The following is a 21,140-nucleotide window of genomic DNA, read 5'->3' as shown; positions in this document are numbered from 1 at the left end:
TTGAGAGGTCAAATAATAAAATATCTGCAAAAAGTATTGGATTAATAGGATGGGTACAAACGAATAAAACATGTAAGTCGTTTTATGTTTTATATTGAACAGTTCAAAAGCAACTAACTCTCCATTAGGTAAGTCTTGGAGGGTGTTTTCACACGCCTCCTTTTTGTTTATTTTAAAGATATTAAGATAAGGCAAGACCGACACCCATAAATTGGATGAGAGTGCAGGCTCAAATTACACTTTTGGTTCGACTTACATTCATATTTCAACAAAAGGACTTTCTCACCGTAACATCTCGAAAAAATACTAGGGCTCCATTGATACAATAACGAAATTAGGAAAATCTTCCCGAATTTCCGATTGTGGCATTAAAAGAAACAGGGGTGGTCCTAAAAAGAAATTCCGGGGTTAAAAAACGTTGTCATTCGCTGAATTCGATCAGGAAAGGTTGATAATGCTGTCCAAATTCAACGTAAGCTGCGCGATGTTGATAACATGGATGTCAGTGTTGAAACAATACGGAGGAGTTTGCGTCAGGCCGGTTTCGAACCGGCACGAAAAGTGAAGAAACCATTGTTGACCAAACGTCTCAAGTTTCTTCCTTTAAATTTTGCAAGAAAATATAAACACGAAAGAGAACAAATGTGGGATAATATGATTTGGCCCGACGAATCCAAAATTGATAGATTAGCATCAGACGAAAAAGTTTGGGTTTGCAAGGGAAAGAAAGAATCCTTAAGTACTCCAACAGTTCTTCCAAATGGGAAATTTGGTGGTGGGAGCATAATGATTTGGGGCTGCATGACATCAAGTCGTATTGAAGTGCTTCGTAGAATTTTAGGGTGGATGACTGCTACGGGTTATTTTAACATCCTCGGGCGCAGTTTGCTGAGATTCCTAGAAAACTTGAACGAATCCAACGACAAGGTCCTTTTTCAGCACGACAATGACCTCAAATATACTGCCAGACTCACTAAATAGTTGCTAGTTCATCGCGGCTTGAGTGTCATAGAACGTCCCCTCACAGTCTCCTGACCTTAATCCAACAGAGCACTTGTGAAGAATACTAAAAAAATATTTAGCCAATTCTGCAGGGGACGCTTCAAATTTCAAACCACTTTGGGAAAAACTCAATTTGCATGGAAACCTCATTGATGCAAGTCAATGTAGAAATCTAGTGAGAAGTATACCCAGAAGGATCCACGCACTTTTGGAAGTCAAAAAGGGCGTACCGAACAGTAAAGGACTTTTGAAAGGCAGGAGTCATATAATTGTTTATACTCGAGATTTTTTTTATATTTAATAAATTCGGCTAAAGGTCCAATTCATTTTTTTATTATTATTTTGTTCTAAGATAAATAAAATGATAAAAAAACAAGTTTATTTAATTTCCTGCAAGTTTTTCGTTAAGTAAATAATCAAATAAGTCCATTTGTATTCAACTGCGAACGAATCTGTCAGTCATTGCATATTTTTTCGACAAGTTAATATAATTTTTTTCTGATTCTAAAAATATCTGTGTATATGTTGATATTTGGTTCAGCTGTATTCAAATTATTTGCATTTATGACTAGTCATTTTATCATTTAATCTATGAAGCCACTGAATCGCAGTTACCATGATTACATGCTATTAAATGCTATAATCACGGTTTATTAATGTAAATACATAACTCGAAAATATTTAATCTTAAATAGCGGGAAAATTGCCATATGGAAATTACTATGATTTGAGAAAGGGAGTCAGTGCAAAATAGCCAAACTACATAAGAGAGAATAAATTCATTTGAACCAAGCTGTAAGGAGACTTGCTTAAACAAAAGTAAAATGAAAACCACCAATCAGGACTAAAAGAAAAATGAAAACCGGGTGAAAGTACGTTCAAAATCTGATTAAACTAGACCAAGAAATTTTAGGGGATTGAGAAAGATAACGAAGGCAAAACGAGGAGTGTACATGCCTAAACATGACCAAAATAGTTGGAATTATGCGGATGGGAGCAGGGCCACACAAATTGTAATGTGCCTCCGCAACAATCAATGGAGTGCCTTGACGGGCTAACGGGTGAAGTAGGCGGAGTCAGTCCAGATCTCTCACCGGTTCAAAACTTTTGCTGATATAATAATGAATTAAATAAATTCCGAATTTAAACTTATTTAGAAATTATTCTACATTATCCTATTACAGCATAACTTAGATGCGTCATAGTTGAATATGATCATCTTAATTCGCTGATAATTGTTTATGATCTTTTGGCGCGTCAAAGATTGAGCTGAGAAGACTTAAGGTCAATTGGTAAACGGAACGGAACAATTCGCTTGTTAATTAAAACGATATCAAAAAATAAATACATTGACAAGTGCAGGCAAAGCATATAGAGAATCTCTATTTTAACGTGCAGAGTCATTGTGCTTTTTTTTTTTAATTTATTTACATTGCTGCTTTTTGCCAGAGCAAAAATATATTTTTTTTTATACCAGAATATAAAAAAAATCATTCACCGCGAAGACAGTGAAATCGATACTAATCTAAACATTGAACTGGAATCCCCGGCTGAACTGACTCCATCCACTTCGTTATTGGTCTTTGTCGAAGGCATGTTAAAACTTATGCGGTCTTTCTCCCACTTGCACAATGTCACGTTTCGACTTGAATTGGGGATACCTGTATATTCCACACATTACGAGTGTCTCTCATGACATGCTGTAGGCCTCAAAGTTATTTTCGCTAGTGAGCCTGATATCATTAACGCTTCTGCATATTTCTCAGCGTTTTATAACCGACGTCGTGTGGGAAATCACAGCTTTAAGTATAAATCACGGTAGTAATCCGGGTAATATCGATACAAATCTTTTTGTTTTCGCGGATTTGGGAAGAGTCAAAATGTCATCTGGAATAATATTTGCCTGGAGCAAGTGCCGCCAAGAAATGGCACGACGAGATAGCGCTCGCGTCGCCCAGAATTCAGAAGATTTTGCGGCCTTTTATCCAGTTTCCGAGTGTATGCATGTCTATTTTAATTAAAACGCTCCAGATTATCAACTTGGGGGATTCATACATGAGGAGGGCGGGCTTCTTGCTTAATGACTTTATTATTCTGCTACTGCCTGGATTAGAGTTTGAAATACGCTTCAGTTTCCATAATTTGCATAAGACCACTTTTTATTGCCGTCTTAGCCCAATTACACACTAAATATTTTAAGAAATCTTGAAAAACATGGATATTTACACCGCAATTAAGGACCAGTTTAAAACTTTCCATAAATGCAAAAGCTTTCCTTTCAATTAACAAAATCAGTCTTGAACTGTCTTTTGGAACGCCAATAATAGCAAAATGAACTCATTGGTAGTAAGTACTTTTAGCACCATATCTTCTAGATACGTTCAAAAAATTTCTCTATATATTAAATTCTCGCCTCGCTGGTCTCAATTGCCCTTGGTCTCTCTCATTCCAACAGCGATCACGTCTCTGTCACCTAAAGCACATTACTGGACTACAAGTATATCATCCATCTGAAAGACTCGTCAAAGGTCGAACAAAGATTCTCTGATGGCAGAGTTGTAGAAGAATACACAATTCCTAATAAACATGGAGTAACAACCACCTACAAGTACACTTTAGGGCAAGAAGGGTTCCGAATTGTATCTTCTTTTCCTGTTGAGCATACGGCACCCGTGGCCATGGATTATACCTCAGAGGTGAAAGAATCCAGGGAGGAGTTCTTTAGGGCGTGGCATGCCGCTCAGAGTCATAATTATTAAATCGTTGTTTTTTTTATTTATTGTTTGATAAATAAAGGGATTTCATTTATGATACATTTTCGGGCTTTTTATCGTTTATAACGAAACCGAAAAAGGTTTGTTTTCACGCTATGTTCGTTTGGACAAAATAGCTTTTTGTTTCCCGTAACATGGGGACACTTTGATCAGTTTTCAAGTTTACCATTGAATAATTAAATTATTTAAGTTAGAATTCGATTTTAAAAAAATTAAGCGTGAGCCCTTTCATGTGATTGGCTGGTTGTTTCAGGGATATGTTCTGTATGATTTATCACTTTTTACGTCTTAAAGCCGCTTTTTCTCGAAGTTTAACTGCAAGAACGATCGTTTAATGTTCACATATGAATTGTGTAGTTCAAATAGAATTGTAAAGCTTTTGCTAAGTGCCTACTAAATCTGAGGCCTATTCCAATAATTAACAACCACAACGTATGTGTTTAAATATATGAGCCTTAAATTATACGATTATTCGGCCTCTCTATTAGTTTTAATGTAAAATTATAACTCATAATTCTATTAGTTTCACAAGTGTAATTACTGATTTTATACAAGAAGTTTTTCGGATAATTCGTACAGACTAACCTGAACTAACTTATCTAAAAATGAGATGCTTATTAAGAGATAGTTTCAGGTTTTGATTTTTGATTGCCTATAATAATTTATATTTCCCCATATATCTACACGGGTATGTTTTCATCTTTAAATTATATGTAGAGCTCCAGAAAGAGCTTTGCGTACAAAAAAATGGCAAAATCTCCCATTTTCATTTTCTCATGTTCCTATCTAGCAAAATTTGACCTTTTTTTCAAGTATGGGCATTCTCTACATATATACCTCTATATCTCTTATCGTTTCTTTGCTACAGAACGTCAAAGGCATATGAATTTTCATTTTGTGTTTTTGTGTTTATTACTATGCTACGTAGTGTATTTTCTGTCCTTCAAATTGTTCTACCATTAATTTTATTTTCTAATCGCTCGATGTGGTCTAATTTACCTACTACACTTGATACGACAAAGTTTGTAATAGGTCAGTTTTGATTTTTCTTCATTATGAATTGTACAAAATCGTGTAAACATTTATAATAATTAATTTCAATTCAGTACAAACATATCGATACGTCATTTTGCAATAATACGTCATATGGGAACGGCGCTTTGGGTTAAGAAAGCTTTGGAAACAAAACAATAGCGCCTCGGTTGTCAGTTTTAATGGCGTCTCCGCGTTTCCTCTGGTTTTGTTCGTGAAAACTATCAAATTTCGACAGAAAATGTTAAAAAAAATTAGAAAACTTCGTGCGGAGCTGAAGATTAACTAAATAGAAGCGTAATGGGGGTTCGTACAGGATTGTGTCTGGCAGGAAACAGGTAAAAATCGCACTTTTAAAATTCGATTTTCCTTGATAATATCGGGAATATCGTGGAATTTTCGTTCATAACAAAACCTAACAAGTGTGGAGAGTGACACTTTAGCGCATGCTGATTAGGTCATTCGGATAGAAATCGAGTGCGGTAAAAACGCTTTCCCAAGTATTACGTAAAATATTTTTCTTAGTAGCGCACGCGTCTTAACTTTATTGACTTCTGTAAGTTCAATAAAACACCGTGCTGTAAAATAATTTATTTCATGCTACCCGGGTAAATCTGTTTAACTTGTGCAAATTGAACTTTGCAGCACGTGATACTGTAGCGTTATTGCTTAGCAACTTTACCGGATGATTTTAATTATAGAACTCAATCCCTAAATTGAAACAAGATCAACGTGTTTGTAAGTACCATTAGTACGAATTTATGTATGTCAAGATAGTGATAATTGAATTTAGTTTTTTTTATAAATAGTTTTTACATTTTTTTAACGACCAATAAAATTTCAACGTGTTTTTCTACTTCCCTCAAATTAATTAATTTATTTTTGTGATATATTTGTATTTTGCGGCATACGAGGTAGAGTACTTCAATCCTTGATTTGGTAACTGAATTATGAAATGAAGGTACCTACTTTTCTTATGAATTAGTTGCGAAATGAAATCCGTTTGGCCACTGGTTTTGATTATGGAAACCTTCACTTTAGTTGCCAAAATTAGGATAGGAATTTATGAGGTCATGACTTCCTTAAAATTCTCCTGATGTGACACTGACTTCTCCAAGTGTATTTTTATGATTATATAATTATTAATATATTGTTTTTATAACTCAATAAATTGTAAAAAAAAAATCTCTTTAAGCTTTGAGCTAACGCCACTGAGGTTTTTAAGTTCATTGTTTTTAAATGTATAAAGTTAAAGCATGACAAGTAACAAGAAAGCGGTCACAACTGTCATAACATTAAAGAATAATTCCCTTTTTATGAGGTATTTCGAAACTTAAAAGTCACACCAATTCCTTTTTTAACATAAATTCTGTAGTTCTTAATTACCTACTTAACTATTTATTCTTTACCATCTTGAAGGCCTTTATTTCCTATTTTTACGCTGACCTTTAATTAGTTGCGATTTCTAAAGAATGCAAATCCCCCATTCTACAAAACGGTCTTAATTAATTTGGCACGAATTCCATTTCCGAAACACTAGAAATTATTCACAAAATTAATTCTTTAACGACATTGCAATGACATTTTAATAGCTCGGCACTTTCTATTATATAGTTAAATAAAAAGTCTCATAATCAGAAATTTACTTTTAGTATTGTGAAAAATTTAATAGTGTTTCTTTCGCAGTCATGCAACCTTTAGTAGTTTTGGTAAGTTATGTATGTAACTATATATGTATAGATATATTTGTGTGTGTTTTATAGCTATATAAAACGATTATTGAAATAATTTTGTGTATAGGCAATCTGCCTTGCAGTCTCCCAATTGGTATCGACTCGACCTACCACCACCGAAGCGCCATTGCAAAAATGGACGGGACCCTTTGCAGACCATCAACTGGGGATCCATCCTTCTGATACTGCTGACGTTGCAAAGGCCAAAGCTTACCATTTAACTGCTCATAAAGATGCCCTTGCAGTGTTACCAATCCTGCCTCCTGAAGAACGGTATATTAAACAGAAATTGCCATTGAATGAGAATGTTTTAGTTTTGCAAAAGCAAGCTGTAGAGCAAATTGTGAAAGATCAGGCAAGTTTCTTACTGAAATTTAGTTCAAGAATTGAACACAATCGCTTTAGGAACATATACAAAGACCGGTAGTTCCTCGGGTCTACCTCACCAGCTCAACTACCATCCCCTCAGTCTTGGCGGAAGACATTCCTAGAGGTCCTACAGGAGAAGTTCTTGAGGTCTATGCTGCCAGAGTAGCTCATTTGAAGGCAGTAGCAGAAGCCAGAGCTGCAGGTATATAATGAAATCTTATATATTGTTGTGATTAAGGGATTTAAGGGCAAAGGGAGTAGTAATAAAGGCTCTAATCCCCTGAAATCGTTTTGCATGTTAAAACAGGACCCGGCGACTGTACATAAATGTTATACATATTTTCGTATGTACGAATACATTGGGAGCCGTAAAAGTTTAAGAACTCTAAAAACTCCGCGTGATTGTTTGGATTCCGTATTACGACCCTCGCCCAGAAGGGCCCCAGATATGAAAAAGGGTCCTGAGAGACGAGTTTTGTACGCAGAAACAAGACATATTCTTTGTGAGAATGTGACGTTTTGTCACCGTATGGAAGTAAAACTTAGTTTTTGTGCCCGCTCTGTTTAGATAGACAGATTTCTGGATGGAAAAGAAAAATCATTTGCTAAAGTATAATTATTTTATTAAAAAATAATAGGAAACCAAACTAACAATCAGGTCTTGGACCGTTCCTACACTGATATCACAAAAGTTACAAGTACGTCGAGAAATTAGAATTAAGTTACCTGCGTATGTTGGAATTTGTTACACCATGGAATTCTCTTACACATTATTTAGCACTTTGTACAATAATTTCTTTCCTTCTCTTAAACTTCTATGTTAAGTCTACTCTTGAACAATTTATACAATAATCACTTAATAATACAGTCGTATAACAGTTATAATATCAAACAGGTGTTGAGACTAGATTCTCAGATTTCTCGCTCTTTTCAAACACTCTATTACGTTACAATGTCACAATCGTAAAACATATGGAAATTAAAAAGTTATTAAAATTTAATTTTCCCAATGGAAATTTACATGACTGTGTGTGTGTGTGTAACAGGATTTTCGGACCGTTAGTCATTTTGCATTATGAAAGGAATATTATTAATTAAATTTTGACCAAATGAGCTTGTCTGATAGCATGTATTAATATTATTCCAGCGGCTAAAACTGGCAAATGGCAACAACAACGATTTATAAACTCGGGATAAAAAGTCAAGAATTTGAAATGACAAAGGGGACCCATATTTTACCCGCAATTCACTCATATATCGGGAAAAAATATTTCACCAATACTTTTCTATGTGGCAACATGTCCTCTATACACCGATGTAATTGTAAATGATTGCACTTTGCATATGTGTGTTTGTCTGATTTATCAATGTTTGCAGAACTGTGTAAATGCGCCACCACTCAAAGCTAGAAATAATCGTGTTTAGCATATTTCCGGGGAAATTATCATTCAAAACTAACTAGATAATTTAGGAGTTATAATTTCGGACTAAATAAATCATTATCTTGCAATGGGACCATTCTATGTACATCTGAAATGAAGGAAAATGGACATAATCAATAATAACGAGGGTAATCGCGCAATTCCATTGTTTACAAAGTTTACACCTACCTACATCTAAAAATTTTCTCCTGCCTTTAAATTCTAGAATTTACACTTTCGGTAATAAGCGCCAGAGACCTGTGAAAAGGGTCATAAAAGTGTTCAAATGAAGCATAAAATTCATTCCCCTAGGGCTTCGTAATTAAATAAAAGTCCTCCTTAGGTTTTGAAGCAACCTACCCCCTGAATTTTCGGCATTTTGTCCTTGTAAAATTCGAGAGCTACTAGTAATGTTTAGGAGGTTTCGTGTTAAATACCAGGAGAGAACCAATGTAACAACTTCTTTAGCTTATTTCTGAAATTATAAGGTTTGAATCATTAAAATAAACTAATCAGTGGCGTACGTTGTTTTCAAGCACAGCTAGAAGTTATTCAAATCTACTCTTGAGATTGGATTTTTCCCTGGTTTCGTTCCTTTAACAAACCCTCGTGCCATGCACTACGGGGCTTACATAGTTACTTTTCGAAACTTAGCTGATTGTAACGAGGAATTGTAAATTTTAAATTAAAGACTAATCAGGGGCCTAAGTTGTTTTCATGTTCAGTCATGAATTTTTAAAGTCAGGTCTGTTCAAAGATGGATCTTGTGCCAATTTTGTTCAATTTAAATCCCTTCATTGCACACCACTGAGTTCCCATAGTGGATTTTATACATTTAATTCGAGGTGTACAAAAAAAAGTAGCAGCATTTCTGTTTAAACGCCGTTACGAGTGTTTTGAAATTTTAGATTACTGAATTCATATTTCATTCTACAACAAAATTGGAATCTACTTTTAAAGTAACTTTAGTAATAACTACAACACCCATTTTTAGGAAACAAAGGATAACTAAATTTCGTAAAATCAATAAACCTTTGGCACAAGAATGTGAATTAATCTTTCTCAAGTAGTTCCTCTCCAAACATTTCTTCTTTGTCGGGTGCCAAACAATGCAATGAATATTTATCCGAAATACAATGTAGTTAAGTAAAATTGAATTCGGGCAAAAGCACCGAAGAAACGAGAAATCTCATTGCATACGTTGAATAATAATTGTATGGATTCCAACCGCAATTCGACGTAAAAGAAGTAATTTCCTTAATAGTCAAAAGCTCAATTCCCAGAAAAATTTTCGATTAGCACCAGATAATTTCCTGTTTAATTTAATTTAATTGTAACGGTCAGAAAAACCTTTAAAGGTAAAAAAACCCTGTGGTATAGAGAAACCACTTAAGCAGGGTGGAGGGTATTAGTTCGTTCACCTCGCTGAGCATTAAATTTCTCACCCTGTATAGCTGCGCCGTTGTTCGGTAAAACCTAATTATGTAAAGCAGCCGAAGGGAAATTTTTCGCTGTCGAAGGGCTACGCGACATCAAATATTTGGTTAGTTCGTTCTCGAAATTTTTAAAATCAATCGAATCCTGAATCGAGTTCGAATTTGGCGAATTAACTTGATTATTCAAATTGGCCGAAGAAGCACCCCCCGATGTGGTACAGGGTGAAACATTCTCCCGCAATTGTTCCTGACAGATACTGTCGCAAGTCTGCTTCATTTTAGTCAGCTCTTTTTGGAGCACTCTGTACTCTTCCAGGAACTTTTCCAATTGCGCAGCCCTGTAGTCATAAGGATTAACCCCTGCTGGGGACTTTTGCAACCGATTCTCTAACCCTCTTACGTCCAATAAGGGGGTTGCTGAGTCTCTAGCGAGGTTCAGCAAACTTCCGCTAGGTTTGGCGGTTTTAGCACGCCCTGCAGGATATCGTTGCATCTCTACTGACAGTCGACGAGCAAAACTGTCAGCGCTACTGTCACTACCACAGCGACTCTCCGGTAATAAGGCAGTCTGGCTGTCGTTACTTCTATAGCGACTTTTTCGAGGCAACGTACAAAAAAGCTCGTTTATGTCACTGGCACTCCCGTTTTCACTTTGAGTCCTACTGGAGACACAGGGCCCGTAGCTGGAGTGACCGATGACATCGGGCACTTCTCGAATACAGCTGGCAGTGGTATAGATGGTGGTGAGTCCCGTGGGAGGCTTCCAGGAAGGGGTCGCTGTTGTCAAAGCGCTCTCAAAGGGGTCATATTTATATGTACCAGACGTTAAATTGCATGTCCTGCTGATAGTGTCTCTAGAAAAAAATAGAAATCTAAATATAAGAACTAACTGCGGTTTCAGATTGGGAGAGAAAGATAAAAGCCATTGGCGTACCGTGATTGCAAAGGTAATGAAGTATAATTTGAAACGTTTCCCTTAGATTCTAGAATCCTTCCCCTAGAACTCTTTTGTTGTCAAAATAATATTGAAAATTTCAGGATTAAAAGAAATCAGGAAAACATTTGAGCAATATAATCGTATCAGAACAATTGGTGTAGTGCGGACGTAAGAGCAAAAAAGTTTTTTTTTCAGAAATTTCTGAGTTATCTTTTAGATTTGGCTTCCCCAGATTCTTATCAAGTACGCCTCTGTTTTTGCAACTACATTAAAAGCTTCACAATTTATAGAGAAAATAGTGTTACCTAGATGTCTGGCTAATAGAGTACGTATCATTTAGCCCGTTATTCTTGCTCAAACCCTCACCAGCCTTCTCCATAGAGGACGTTCCTGGAGTGGTACCCTCCAAAGTACTCTCTTCCTCCTCCTCATTCTCATTTTCAGTGTCTGTAGCAGGCACCACCCGGTAATCCCCATTTTTCTTCCCCACTGCCACCGATTCTTCCCTATTTACACCTCCGTTTAAGTTCCTATGACACACCTTGGGCTTCATTTCGATCTTCTCATAGTTATCCTCACGTCGGCACTCAGAGGTGTGCCATTTCAACAATCTTTTCTTTCTCACACTTACAAAACACGCAGTTAAAAGACAACAAAAGAAGGTTAAAGTTACCCCTAGAAGAACACTCACTAGAAGAATTTTAGTGGAGAATTTATGATTTGAAGTATCTTTAGTCACAGTTAGAGTCACCACAGCCTCAGCCCTTCCAGCCTTGTTCTCAGCCGCGCACATGTAACTTCCAGCATCCTGAATTTCCGCACTGTTAATTGTAAGCTCGCTCGAGTTGCTTTTTTGGCTCACCACATACAATTTCTTTTGAGAAGAGGGAGAACCACTCAAGTTTGTGATTAGTCGATTTCTTAGCAGCCACTTGACATTTGGAGTGGGAATTCCTGCGATTTTACAGGAAATTGTGACATTCTTGCCTTCGACTCCTTGAGCTCTCATCTCTCCTGGATAAATTTTAGGAGGACAAGCAAATTCGTCCAAATCTAGCAATTTCCAAGACTTTCCCTGAAGTCTTCTAGGATTATAGCAAACAGGAGGAATGTCATATGGAACATTTTGTTTTAGCATCCACTCTCTCAATTCTCTAAGTTTGCAAGAGCAATTCCAAGGATTCCCTGCCAGTTCCATCCCATGGAGATTTTGCAGTATTGTAAAAGCTGCAGCATTTACTTCATTGAGCTTGTTGTTGTCCAGCTTAAGCCACTCTAAAGAGTCATTTAAACCCAAAAACGAGTCGGTTTCGATGAAACTAACATTGCATCCAGACATTTCCAATCGTACCAATTGGGGAACTGCCACAAATGAGTTTCTGAATATTTCTCTTATAGGATTTCCATTGAGTCTCAATTCTCTCAGCTCGGAAATCGCCTCAAAGCTCACGGCGGGTATTGATGTCAGCAAGTTATTACTCAAATCTAATTCAACCAAATTAATCAAATCTTTAAACGCCCACTTTTCTATTGATTTAAGCCGACATTTAGTTAAATAAATCTTCTGCAAGTTCATCAAACCTGCCTTCATGAATTCGTGGTTCCTTACGGTGGTAATGGTGTTATCAGTTAGGTCCAAAATCTGAGTCCCACTATCCAGATTTCCGGGAATCGAGGTGAAATTGGCAGCTGTGCAAACAACAGATTCCTTGCCGCTTTTCCATTTGCACTCACATAATCTGGGACATTCGGCCATCGAAGTGGGGGTAGCCAGAACTATCAATACCAAGAAGAAACTGAGGGTGAACTTGTGCATTGTGGCCCTTGGGGTTACTATGAGCTTCAAGTGGCGCCTTCTTCCTCGTCCGGATCCATTCTGGAAGGGTCAGAGTGGGGGCGATTTGGGAAGGAGAAAAGTATCTGGAATAAATTAAAGGAATATGTTAGCTAATAAGATTATCTAGAAGGTGCCGATATTCCTGCCCAACAGAATATTAGTTATTTGACTCTAAATAAATGTTCAAAAGAATTTTCTTCAAGTTTATTTTTTAATTAACTTCGCATTCACCCTTATGTCAAGAATTCCCAAATGAAATTTCCATAGAAAAAGAATAAATTAAAGTCTCGATTTCGGAAATTCTTCAATATTTTTTTATTTATAAGGTGAGTATTATTAACATACTTATTATAAAGAACGAACGTTGAAATTTCGACACAGACTGGAAAAGGATGCGGAATTTTCTTTTTTGTCTTGTAAGGCAAAAAGGGTTCGGAACGGTCGAGTTGTGCCGATTGTCTTTCATTTTGCTCGATCCTTTTTATGTTGATTTTTAAATTTATTTCCGAGGGTATCCGTACATTTGCCATTTTGAGCTTCTGATAGCGATTTAAAATGTTCTAAAATGTTTATATGCCTTGATTTAAGACCGTCCCCCAGTTATTATATGAGCGCCGTAGTTTGTCAATAAATCATGAGCAAATAACATTTTTTGAGACTTTAATTAACTGCATTAGCTACTAAGTTTGGTTAAAATAATGCAATCAAAAAATGCAATTTTACTCATAGTACAGGGTGGGCATTTGAAAGTTATGCCGGCAATGGAAAAATCCAAAAACATGTCTACCATAATACGATGGAAGGAGACAAATGAGGGTGAAGTAGACTCACTACCCTCTACCAAATGCCCCCCACCACCCCAAGTTATTGTTCTTAAATAGCACGGATATAGTTGCGACATATTGTCGGCAAGCATTTTCAATAAGCTCTTGAATGGTTCCAAAGTTCCTGGATTTCCGCCTTGAAATGTATCCGATAATACCTATGTAAATGCAAAATCCATGAGCAAACCACCTACGCGTAGAATTAAATGGCTTTCTATCAGGAATAAGTGATTGAACCGATAATTTGTTAACAGTTTTATTGTAATTAAATCAAAGCGTGAGATTTGCCACTTCAATGTTAATCATTTTTTATATTAAATGTTCGCTATTTTCCATGCAAGCGTACAAACGATATTTCCGTTTTCAACGCACTTTATTATCAAAAAATTAATAATATTGTCAAATGTTAAAAATTAAATATTTCTCTTTTATCGGTACTTATGAATATTTTTCTACACAGTGAGATTCGTCGGATCCTGTTTATTAACCGAGTTTCATTTCGCGTTTCTTCTCGCAAATGCTGAATCGAGACATAATTTATTCAATTGAGGAACAGGTTGAAATAGTTTTTATTTATGATCCTGAGGAACGTTGTCTTTTAGAAACCACAGAAATATTTCTCCAGAGACATCCTGGAACGAACATTACTCCTTCCTTCCTACGTTGGAAAATTAACCTAGACATTTGAAGAAATCGATTCTGTGGCAAGTAAAAAAAGGTATCAGCCTTAGGTGATCTTACTCAAATCGAACTTCTCGGGCAATTTACTCAAAATTCATCTTTCTCCATCCGACAAGCATCTTAGTTTAACTGGACTATCGACAGCATCGGTCCGAGAAATTCTAAAATTACACAAATTTCATCCATACAAAATTCAACTTCATCATGAATTGAATAAAAATTCTCCACACCAACGAATTGAATATTCCGAGCTGATGCAATTTTTGATTGCAAACCGGCCCTGACTATTGCTAAACGGTTGCTTCAGTGATGAGTGCACATTTTACTTGAACGGTGCTCTCAATAGGCACAATAGTAAAAGTCTGAAGTGATTGAAATCCTCATGTTACGAGAAAAAGAAGCCCTCAATATCCACAAAAACTGAACGTTTGGGCCGGGATCCTTAGAGATGCCAGCATAAGACCTTTGTTTATTGACCGTAATTTAAATGAGGAAATCTACCGTGACCTTTTAGGTAATGCAATTGAACCATTGATAATCAACAGGACGAAAATGGCGATTTGCACGCAGATGAAAATTTGCTAAGATTTTAACAGGAAGGGGCACCGTCACATTTTGTCTTACCCGTTAAGCAGTGGTTGGATAACAATTACCTCAGCAAGATGGATTGAGAGGGGAGGAGTGATTGAATGCCCCGCTAGGTTTCCCGACGTGACACACTTGGATTTTTTTTTGTGGGGCTCTTGAAAGCTGCAACATCGGAAGCCCAACCAAAGGCACTTGAACGGTTAAAACAGTGAATTATTACTGAGTGCCGTACAATTTCTGAGAGAACTTTCGTCAATGTGCGTCAAGAATGTGAATATCGTTTGTACTCTTGTATGAAACATACTGAAAACCGATTATAAAAAATTATTAATGTTGAGCGGCGATTTTGCGTTGCGTTTCGGTTTAACTAAAATAAAATTTTAAATTAACTATCAGTTCTACTATTGATTCCTGATCAAACGCCATGTAGGTCTGCGCCCGGGTGTCTTACTAAAGGATTTTGCGTTTTAAGCATTGTCGGGCACATTTTAGGGCAAAATTCCAGAAACTTTGTCACCATCGAAAAGCTCATTGAAAACGTTTTCCGACAATGCGTCGCGACTGGTGCTGCGAAAAAATTTCTTAGGATGGCCGGGGTGCATTCGGTAAGGAGTAACGAGTTCATCATGCTCCCAATCATCTTCCCCCATCGTACTGCGGTAAACGCGTTTTTGGATTTTTCCATTGCCGGCATAATTCTCAAGATATTGGCATTTATACTTAAAAAAAACCGACCCTCTCATCTATTCGCGTTGCCTCGCCTTCATTTGGGGTCGATATTAAATCTCGTGAGTCCATGGAGCAGCTGCAATCAACCAACAACTTATATGCTCAAATACAACCCTGTAAAAGCCGGAAAAACTCAAAGTGGGTACACAAAACGAGAAAATATACGTCTCTAGTAAACTTTAACCCACATACGCTTGTAAAATTCAAAGTAAGTTTGGCCAGAGTCGTAGTTTGTAATCAATCCTTGTGTCGGTCGTATAAATCTGAAAAATATATGGGGAATCGTAGCTCGCGAGCGGAATTTTTATAAACATCCCCCTAAGCAGGTAAGCGAGCTACAGAGGCGGAAAAGCGTTTAGACTCAATTTGTAACACTCGTTCCCTCAAAGCCTCAAAACGGAATCAATCGCACGATGCATATAAGGAGGAGGTTTGCCTCCACGGAATACTGATATTGTTTGCCGAACGGAAGTGTCAGCATTATTTAATGTTATGTCGAACAAGCCGAATTTCCGACTTGATTTTGAATTTAACAAGAGACGTGTGGATTTAATAGCGAAACCAATTTTAAGAGGAAGACAAAATTTATTGGCAGAGCCATAAATAAAATTTTGACGGTGAGCCGGGAATTTTTATCGCGATAAAACCCGACATTGATTCTCCATTATGCATCGAGAGTAACATATCAGCCAGGTTTTACATTCGCCTTATCGCTATTCCAGTCACGAGGAAAACTTCCTTTTATGCTCCCCCTTTTAAATGGGTTAGAGAAGCTTTTTAATTACCCACGTCCCCTTTATATTTCACTGATAACACGCATTTCCACGGAAATACGATCAAATTTCATTTGGTTTCCACTTCATATCAACGTCAATTCGCACTATTACATCTCTCATTGAGCCGAAACGGCATCGACGACAAAATTGACAGTCTACTTTCGCGCAAGAGAGCGAAAATACTTCTTACATTATTCCCCCGGTTATTTGATGGAGAAATATGACTCTTTTACGATATCCTGGAAATAGCTGGGAAAATGCTATAACTTGACCTTTTCTGAAATCACTCAATCGGAAATAGCGGAGTTAATTTACAGTATGATTGCTTTTTGCTGTAGTATGTGTGCACGTCAGTTTAATCCTAATCGAACTTTAACTGTAGTCTTCTGCATACCCACGGGGGGACTGAACCTCCGTACGAAGCCAATTATTTTCGGTATCTCGTGAATTAGTAAAGCAATCGCTTTCAAAAAACTTGCTTTGCTCGATGTGGACTATTTATTTCTTCTATTTTTTGGTGAGTAACGCCCCGCTCACCAGTAGAACTCGTCGCCGTTGCACTTTGCTCTGCCGGTTCGTTAACAATGGTTCCTCGTGAACCCCGAAAGCACTTAATTTGGGACCATTATCAAAGGCAAATTCACGAACAATAATTGTTTAAACGGACCTTAATTGTCTTCCAGCGTATTTGCCAATGTACAGGGTGTCCTGTTTTCGCTGTATAGGTTGTTCGGAGAGTCGTCGCCGATCTCCGCGAAACGTCAGTGATTGGCACTTCGCAGTCAATTAACTGCGACGATAAGTAAAAATTGTATACTTTCTGAAAGTAGGCTCTATTCACTAAGTGTAGGTATATTTTGCACCAACCTTAATTTATTTGGGTTTCTTGGAGCTTGGTGAGAAAATGGAAAACCAAAAAGTATACACTGCTCCACAAAAGATAGCTCCGCCTATGTTGTTTTGGTAATTTACGAAAGTGTTTAGACTTTCCTCAAGTTTTTCTTTAAAATCATGTTTGTTGGCCAAAAATATGACTCCCTGCAAAAAATCATTCACATCCGCTTCCTTATACTGTAGTATGGTATACTAACCCGAAAATCGGCTTCCACAAAATGATAGCTCCACTTTGGTTTTTGACGTTTATCAATGTGCATTTGCTTACGTTGATTTCTTGCTGCGTAAGAACGTTGCTCTGGAAGATCGTGCTCAGTTTTGTTCAGTTTTTATTACAATGGGACGTGGTCGATCTTCAACTGAGGTGAAAAGAACAGAAATTTGAACCCACCATCGTTATGGACGTTCAAATCGTTGGATCGCTCGTGAAATGGGACGTAATCATCGAGTTATTAATTCTTTTTTAAACGCTTATGGTACGAAAAAATCCCCAGGGCGACCGAAAAAGTTGACTGCCCGTCAGACAAGACGCATCATTAATGCAGATTCAAACGCAACTGTGTCATGTAGTACCATCAAAAAAGACCAGGACCGTAATGTATCAATTCAACGGTTAGGCATACAATTCGTGAGTGTGATTTTATTAAACATTCGAAAATGCTCAAAGCACCAGAGTTACCTGCGTTCACAAGATTCAACGTCTCGCATTTGCTCGTGCTAATGTTCGTACTGATTTTACAAATGTAAGTTTTCAATATTAGCGGCAATGTTATGTAATTATTCACCACCTTCCATGTAGTTTATTTGGTCTGACGAGAAAAAATTGAGTCTGGATGGCCCTGATGGATATAACTCGTATTGGAAAGATTTGAGGAAAGAACCTCGAATTTTTTCACGAAGAAACTTTGGTGGTGGCACATTGATGGTGTGGGCAGCGTTCAGCGTGCATGGCAAAGTGCGTTTAGCGTTACCATCCGCTAAGATGAATTCGGAAGAATATCAAGAACTGCTGGACGCCTGTCTTTTGCCTTATCTCGAGGCAAATGATGGTATTCCATTCCAATATCAACAAGACAATGCACCATGTCTCGCGATCATCGAAAGCTTGGTTTAATGGAGCACAATTGCCGTTGGTCGACTGGCCTTCTCGTTCGCCGGATTTAAACGTAATGGAAAACGTTTGGGCGATACTCGTACACCGTGTTTACGCAAATAATCGAAAATATAGTACCGTTCAGGAGCTTAAGAATTCAATTTTTCTTGAATGGGAAAATCTGGATAATAATCTTCTTGTTCGACATGTAGAATTTATGGATAAACGTTTATTTCAAGTAATTCAGGAGAATGGCGGTGTCACCGATTACTGAAAGGTCGTCAATGCTATTATTTTCTTGGTAAGCTGTAAATAAATTGTTGTTTTTGAAGTGGAGCTATCATTTTTGTGGAAGCCGATTTTCGGTTTAGTATACTATACTACAGTATAAGGAAGCGTATGTGAATGATTTTTTGCAGAGAGTAATATTTTTGGCCAACAAACATGATTTTAAAGAAAAACTTAAGGAAAGTCTAAACACTTTCGTAAATTACCAAAAAACATAGGTAGAGCTATCTTTTTGTGGAACAGTGTATTTGCGATATTACTTCTACCGCAAAGACAAGAATATTGTTCGAACCACAAAAAAATTTATGTAACTGTGCGTGAATAATTCGTGAAATTTAGAGGGGGTGAATTTAACCTTAAAGACCGACGACGCTCCCATGGACCATCCTCGATTGATGACCAAACCAAAGTGCTAATCACGGAGAACCCACGTAGTACCACTCGTGACGTAGCACAGAGATTCGAAGTGTCAAGTTCCACCGTTCGCGATCATTTGATGCGGCTTAGTTTCGTTAGTCACCTGGATATTTGGGTACCCCACGAATTAACCGAACGCTTGTAAAAACGACCCCTTCTTGAAAAGATTTATAACGGGGGATGAAAAATGGATTCAGTACAATAATGTCGAGTGAAAACGTTCACGGGGTCAGTCCTTTGCACCGTCGTCAGCCGTCCCAAAAACCAATATTCACTCAAAAAAAGGTATGCTTTGTCACTGGTGGGATTGGAGAGGAATTGTTTATTATGAACTGATGCCGGATAATTGAACAATTCATTCTGACAGATATTGTACTCAGTTTAACAACTTAAAGCATGCCATTGAATTGCTACGCCTAGAATTGGCTAATCATAGAGGAGTGGTATTTCACTAGAATGACGCTAGACTACATGTGTCTTTGGTAACCAGGCAAAAGCTGTTGGAATTCGAATGAGATGTGTTACCGCGTCCGCCAAACAGTCCCGACTCGGCACCTTCCGACCAACAACGATTCTGCTCTTTACAAAATTCGTCGAGCTGAAAAACGTTCTATTCTTTGGAAGATTGCACCTGGACAGGTCTTTTAACTCTAAAATAGGGACCTTCTTTGAAAATTGGATTAATGCAACTGCCCAAAAAATGGCAACCCGTTATTCAATAAAATGGTTTATATGTTACTAAATAAGCCAGATTATTACTGATATTATACAGATATTATACAACTTGCAATTTTCAAAATTCGCTAAAATTCGGCGGCGACTTTCCGATCAACCTAGGTCAATTTCGGGCACTTTCCGGGGTGATAAAGAAAAACCTCGATCGGTAATTTTGGCCTGATTTTTAGGACAGTTTGAATTGTCCAAAACAGCATTTTGATACCTCGACTTGTTTGAGAGATACAGGGTGTTTTTCATCCCGTAACTCTTTTGTTTGTGAATATTTCAAATTTAGACGAAAGCATCTTTTGAGAATATTTTACGTGCAATGCAGGGGCATATTCGAATTTTTTCTAGCGTCATTTTTTTTTCGAGTTGCAGGCCAAAGTTGCATTATTTCAATACAAACTATAATTAGTTATGACTTCATTAATTAGAGATTTTTCTAACTATCTGAAAATACGTATATAGTTATATAGTTCCATATATTTACGTTGATAAATAACAAAATTCCAAAAGATTTTTTGGAAAATATCTCGTAATCAGGTCACCCACGAACCTTTGTTTACTGCAACAATTTGTAGCTAGGTATTTGTCACTAAATGCAGTTATTTCATATAAATAAATTTTAGGAATGTAGATTTAATCAGATTTAAATATAAGAGGTGTGTAAAATACAGTAATGTTACTTTATTGAAGAACTGCTGAAAAAAGAAATCTTAACAAGAATGTATTCACCAGATGAAAAGAACGTTTATTAACCCATGGACTGTGTTATAATGAAAATATAACTATTTTTTCCTAAAGCAGTAAGTTTTTAATATGGTGCAAAATAGTATTAGGGCATTTTTTTCTAGTTTTAAAATAGATTTTGCGCGTGTTAATTCAGTTCCTTTCGAAATAAAAAAAAATGAAAAAATCGTAATTTTCTTATTTACAGAAATAAATAAATATTGTATATGATAATATTAATTAGTATAATATAAATGTTTTCAGAAAGATTAAAAAAGATCTAATTAATGGAATCATAACCAACTATAGCTTTCATTTAAAAAATGCACCAAAGATGGTTATGCCAAAATGGACAATTTTCACAAGCAAAAAGGTTATGGAAATTTCAAAACAAACCCTATATCTCCTAAACGAATCCAGATAATCGAATGCGGTTTAGATAATTGAAATTAGCTAAAAAATCACTCCATAGGTCGCAACTACGGTTGATCTTTATTTACTCGGGAAATACCTGAAATCCCCGATTACGTCGAAAAGAGGAGGGAGAGAGTTCTATAGAAAAAAACTATAAAAATAAAAACTAATTAAGACCTGTTAAGCGTTTGTCCATAAAATAATTAATTTAGGGCCATCCTATAGAAGAGGAAATCACTGTCTCTACATAAAGCAAATTCGTAGAACTTTCCGAAAGTATCTCCAAATTTTCTGGTTTTTGTGAATTCAAATCGCGTTGTATCAAAGGCCTAATCAGGGCCTTATTAAATATATATATATATATAATAATTAATTTTGCGAACAACTCTATTAATAATCAAAAAGAAGTACCGAGCTTGAATGTTAAATAACATCCAGGATGTCCC

General features: G+C 36.7%; 2 protein-coding genes across 2 annotated transcripts in view; one reads left to right on the top strand and one right to left on the bottom strand.

Annotated features, from left to right (window-relative positions):
- The window catches only part of osi (orsai), a 32,741-nt gene extending 25,114 nt beyond the window's left edge, over positions 1-7,627 (top strand). Inside the window, exons 3-4 of the mRNA XM_066289783.1 lie at positions 6,609-6,896; positions 6,947-7,627. Coding sequence (XP_066145880.1) covers positions 6,609-6,896; positions 6,947-7,120 — 462 coding nt within the window. The 3' untranslated portion in view covers positions 7,121-7,627. The remainder of the gene's footprint in view (positions 1-6,608; positions 6,897-6,946) is intronic.
- Positions 7,628-9,807: 2,180 nt separating this feature from the next.
- The window catches only part of kek3 (kekkon 3), a 90,110-nt gene continuing 78,777 nt past the window's right edge, over positions 9,808-21,140 (bottom strand). Inside the window, exons 2-3 of the mRNA XM_066289436.1 lie at positions 11,010-12,624; positions 9,808-10,621 (exon numbers count right to left, since the gene is read on the bottom strand). Of these exons, the coding sequence (XP_066145533.1) occupies positions 9,808-10,621; positions 11,010-12,520 (2,325 nt within the window). The 5' untranslated portion in view covers positions 12,521-12,624. The remainder of the gene's footprint in view (positions 10,622-11,009; positions 12,625-21,140) is intronic.

The sequence above is a fragment of the Euwallacea fornicatus genome, chromosome 13 (assembly GCF_040115645.1).
Source record: "Euwallacea fornicatus isolate EFF26 chromosome 13, ASM4011564v1, whole genome shotgun sequence".
Lineage (NCBI taxonomy): Eukaryota > Metazoa > Arthropoda > Insecta > Coleoptera > Curculionidae > Euwallacea > Euwallacea fornicatus.
Note: the sequence above shows the minus strand (reverse complement) of the source record. Positions and strands in the feature narration are given on the sequence as shown.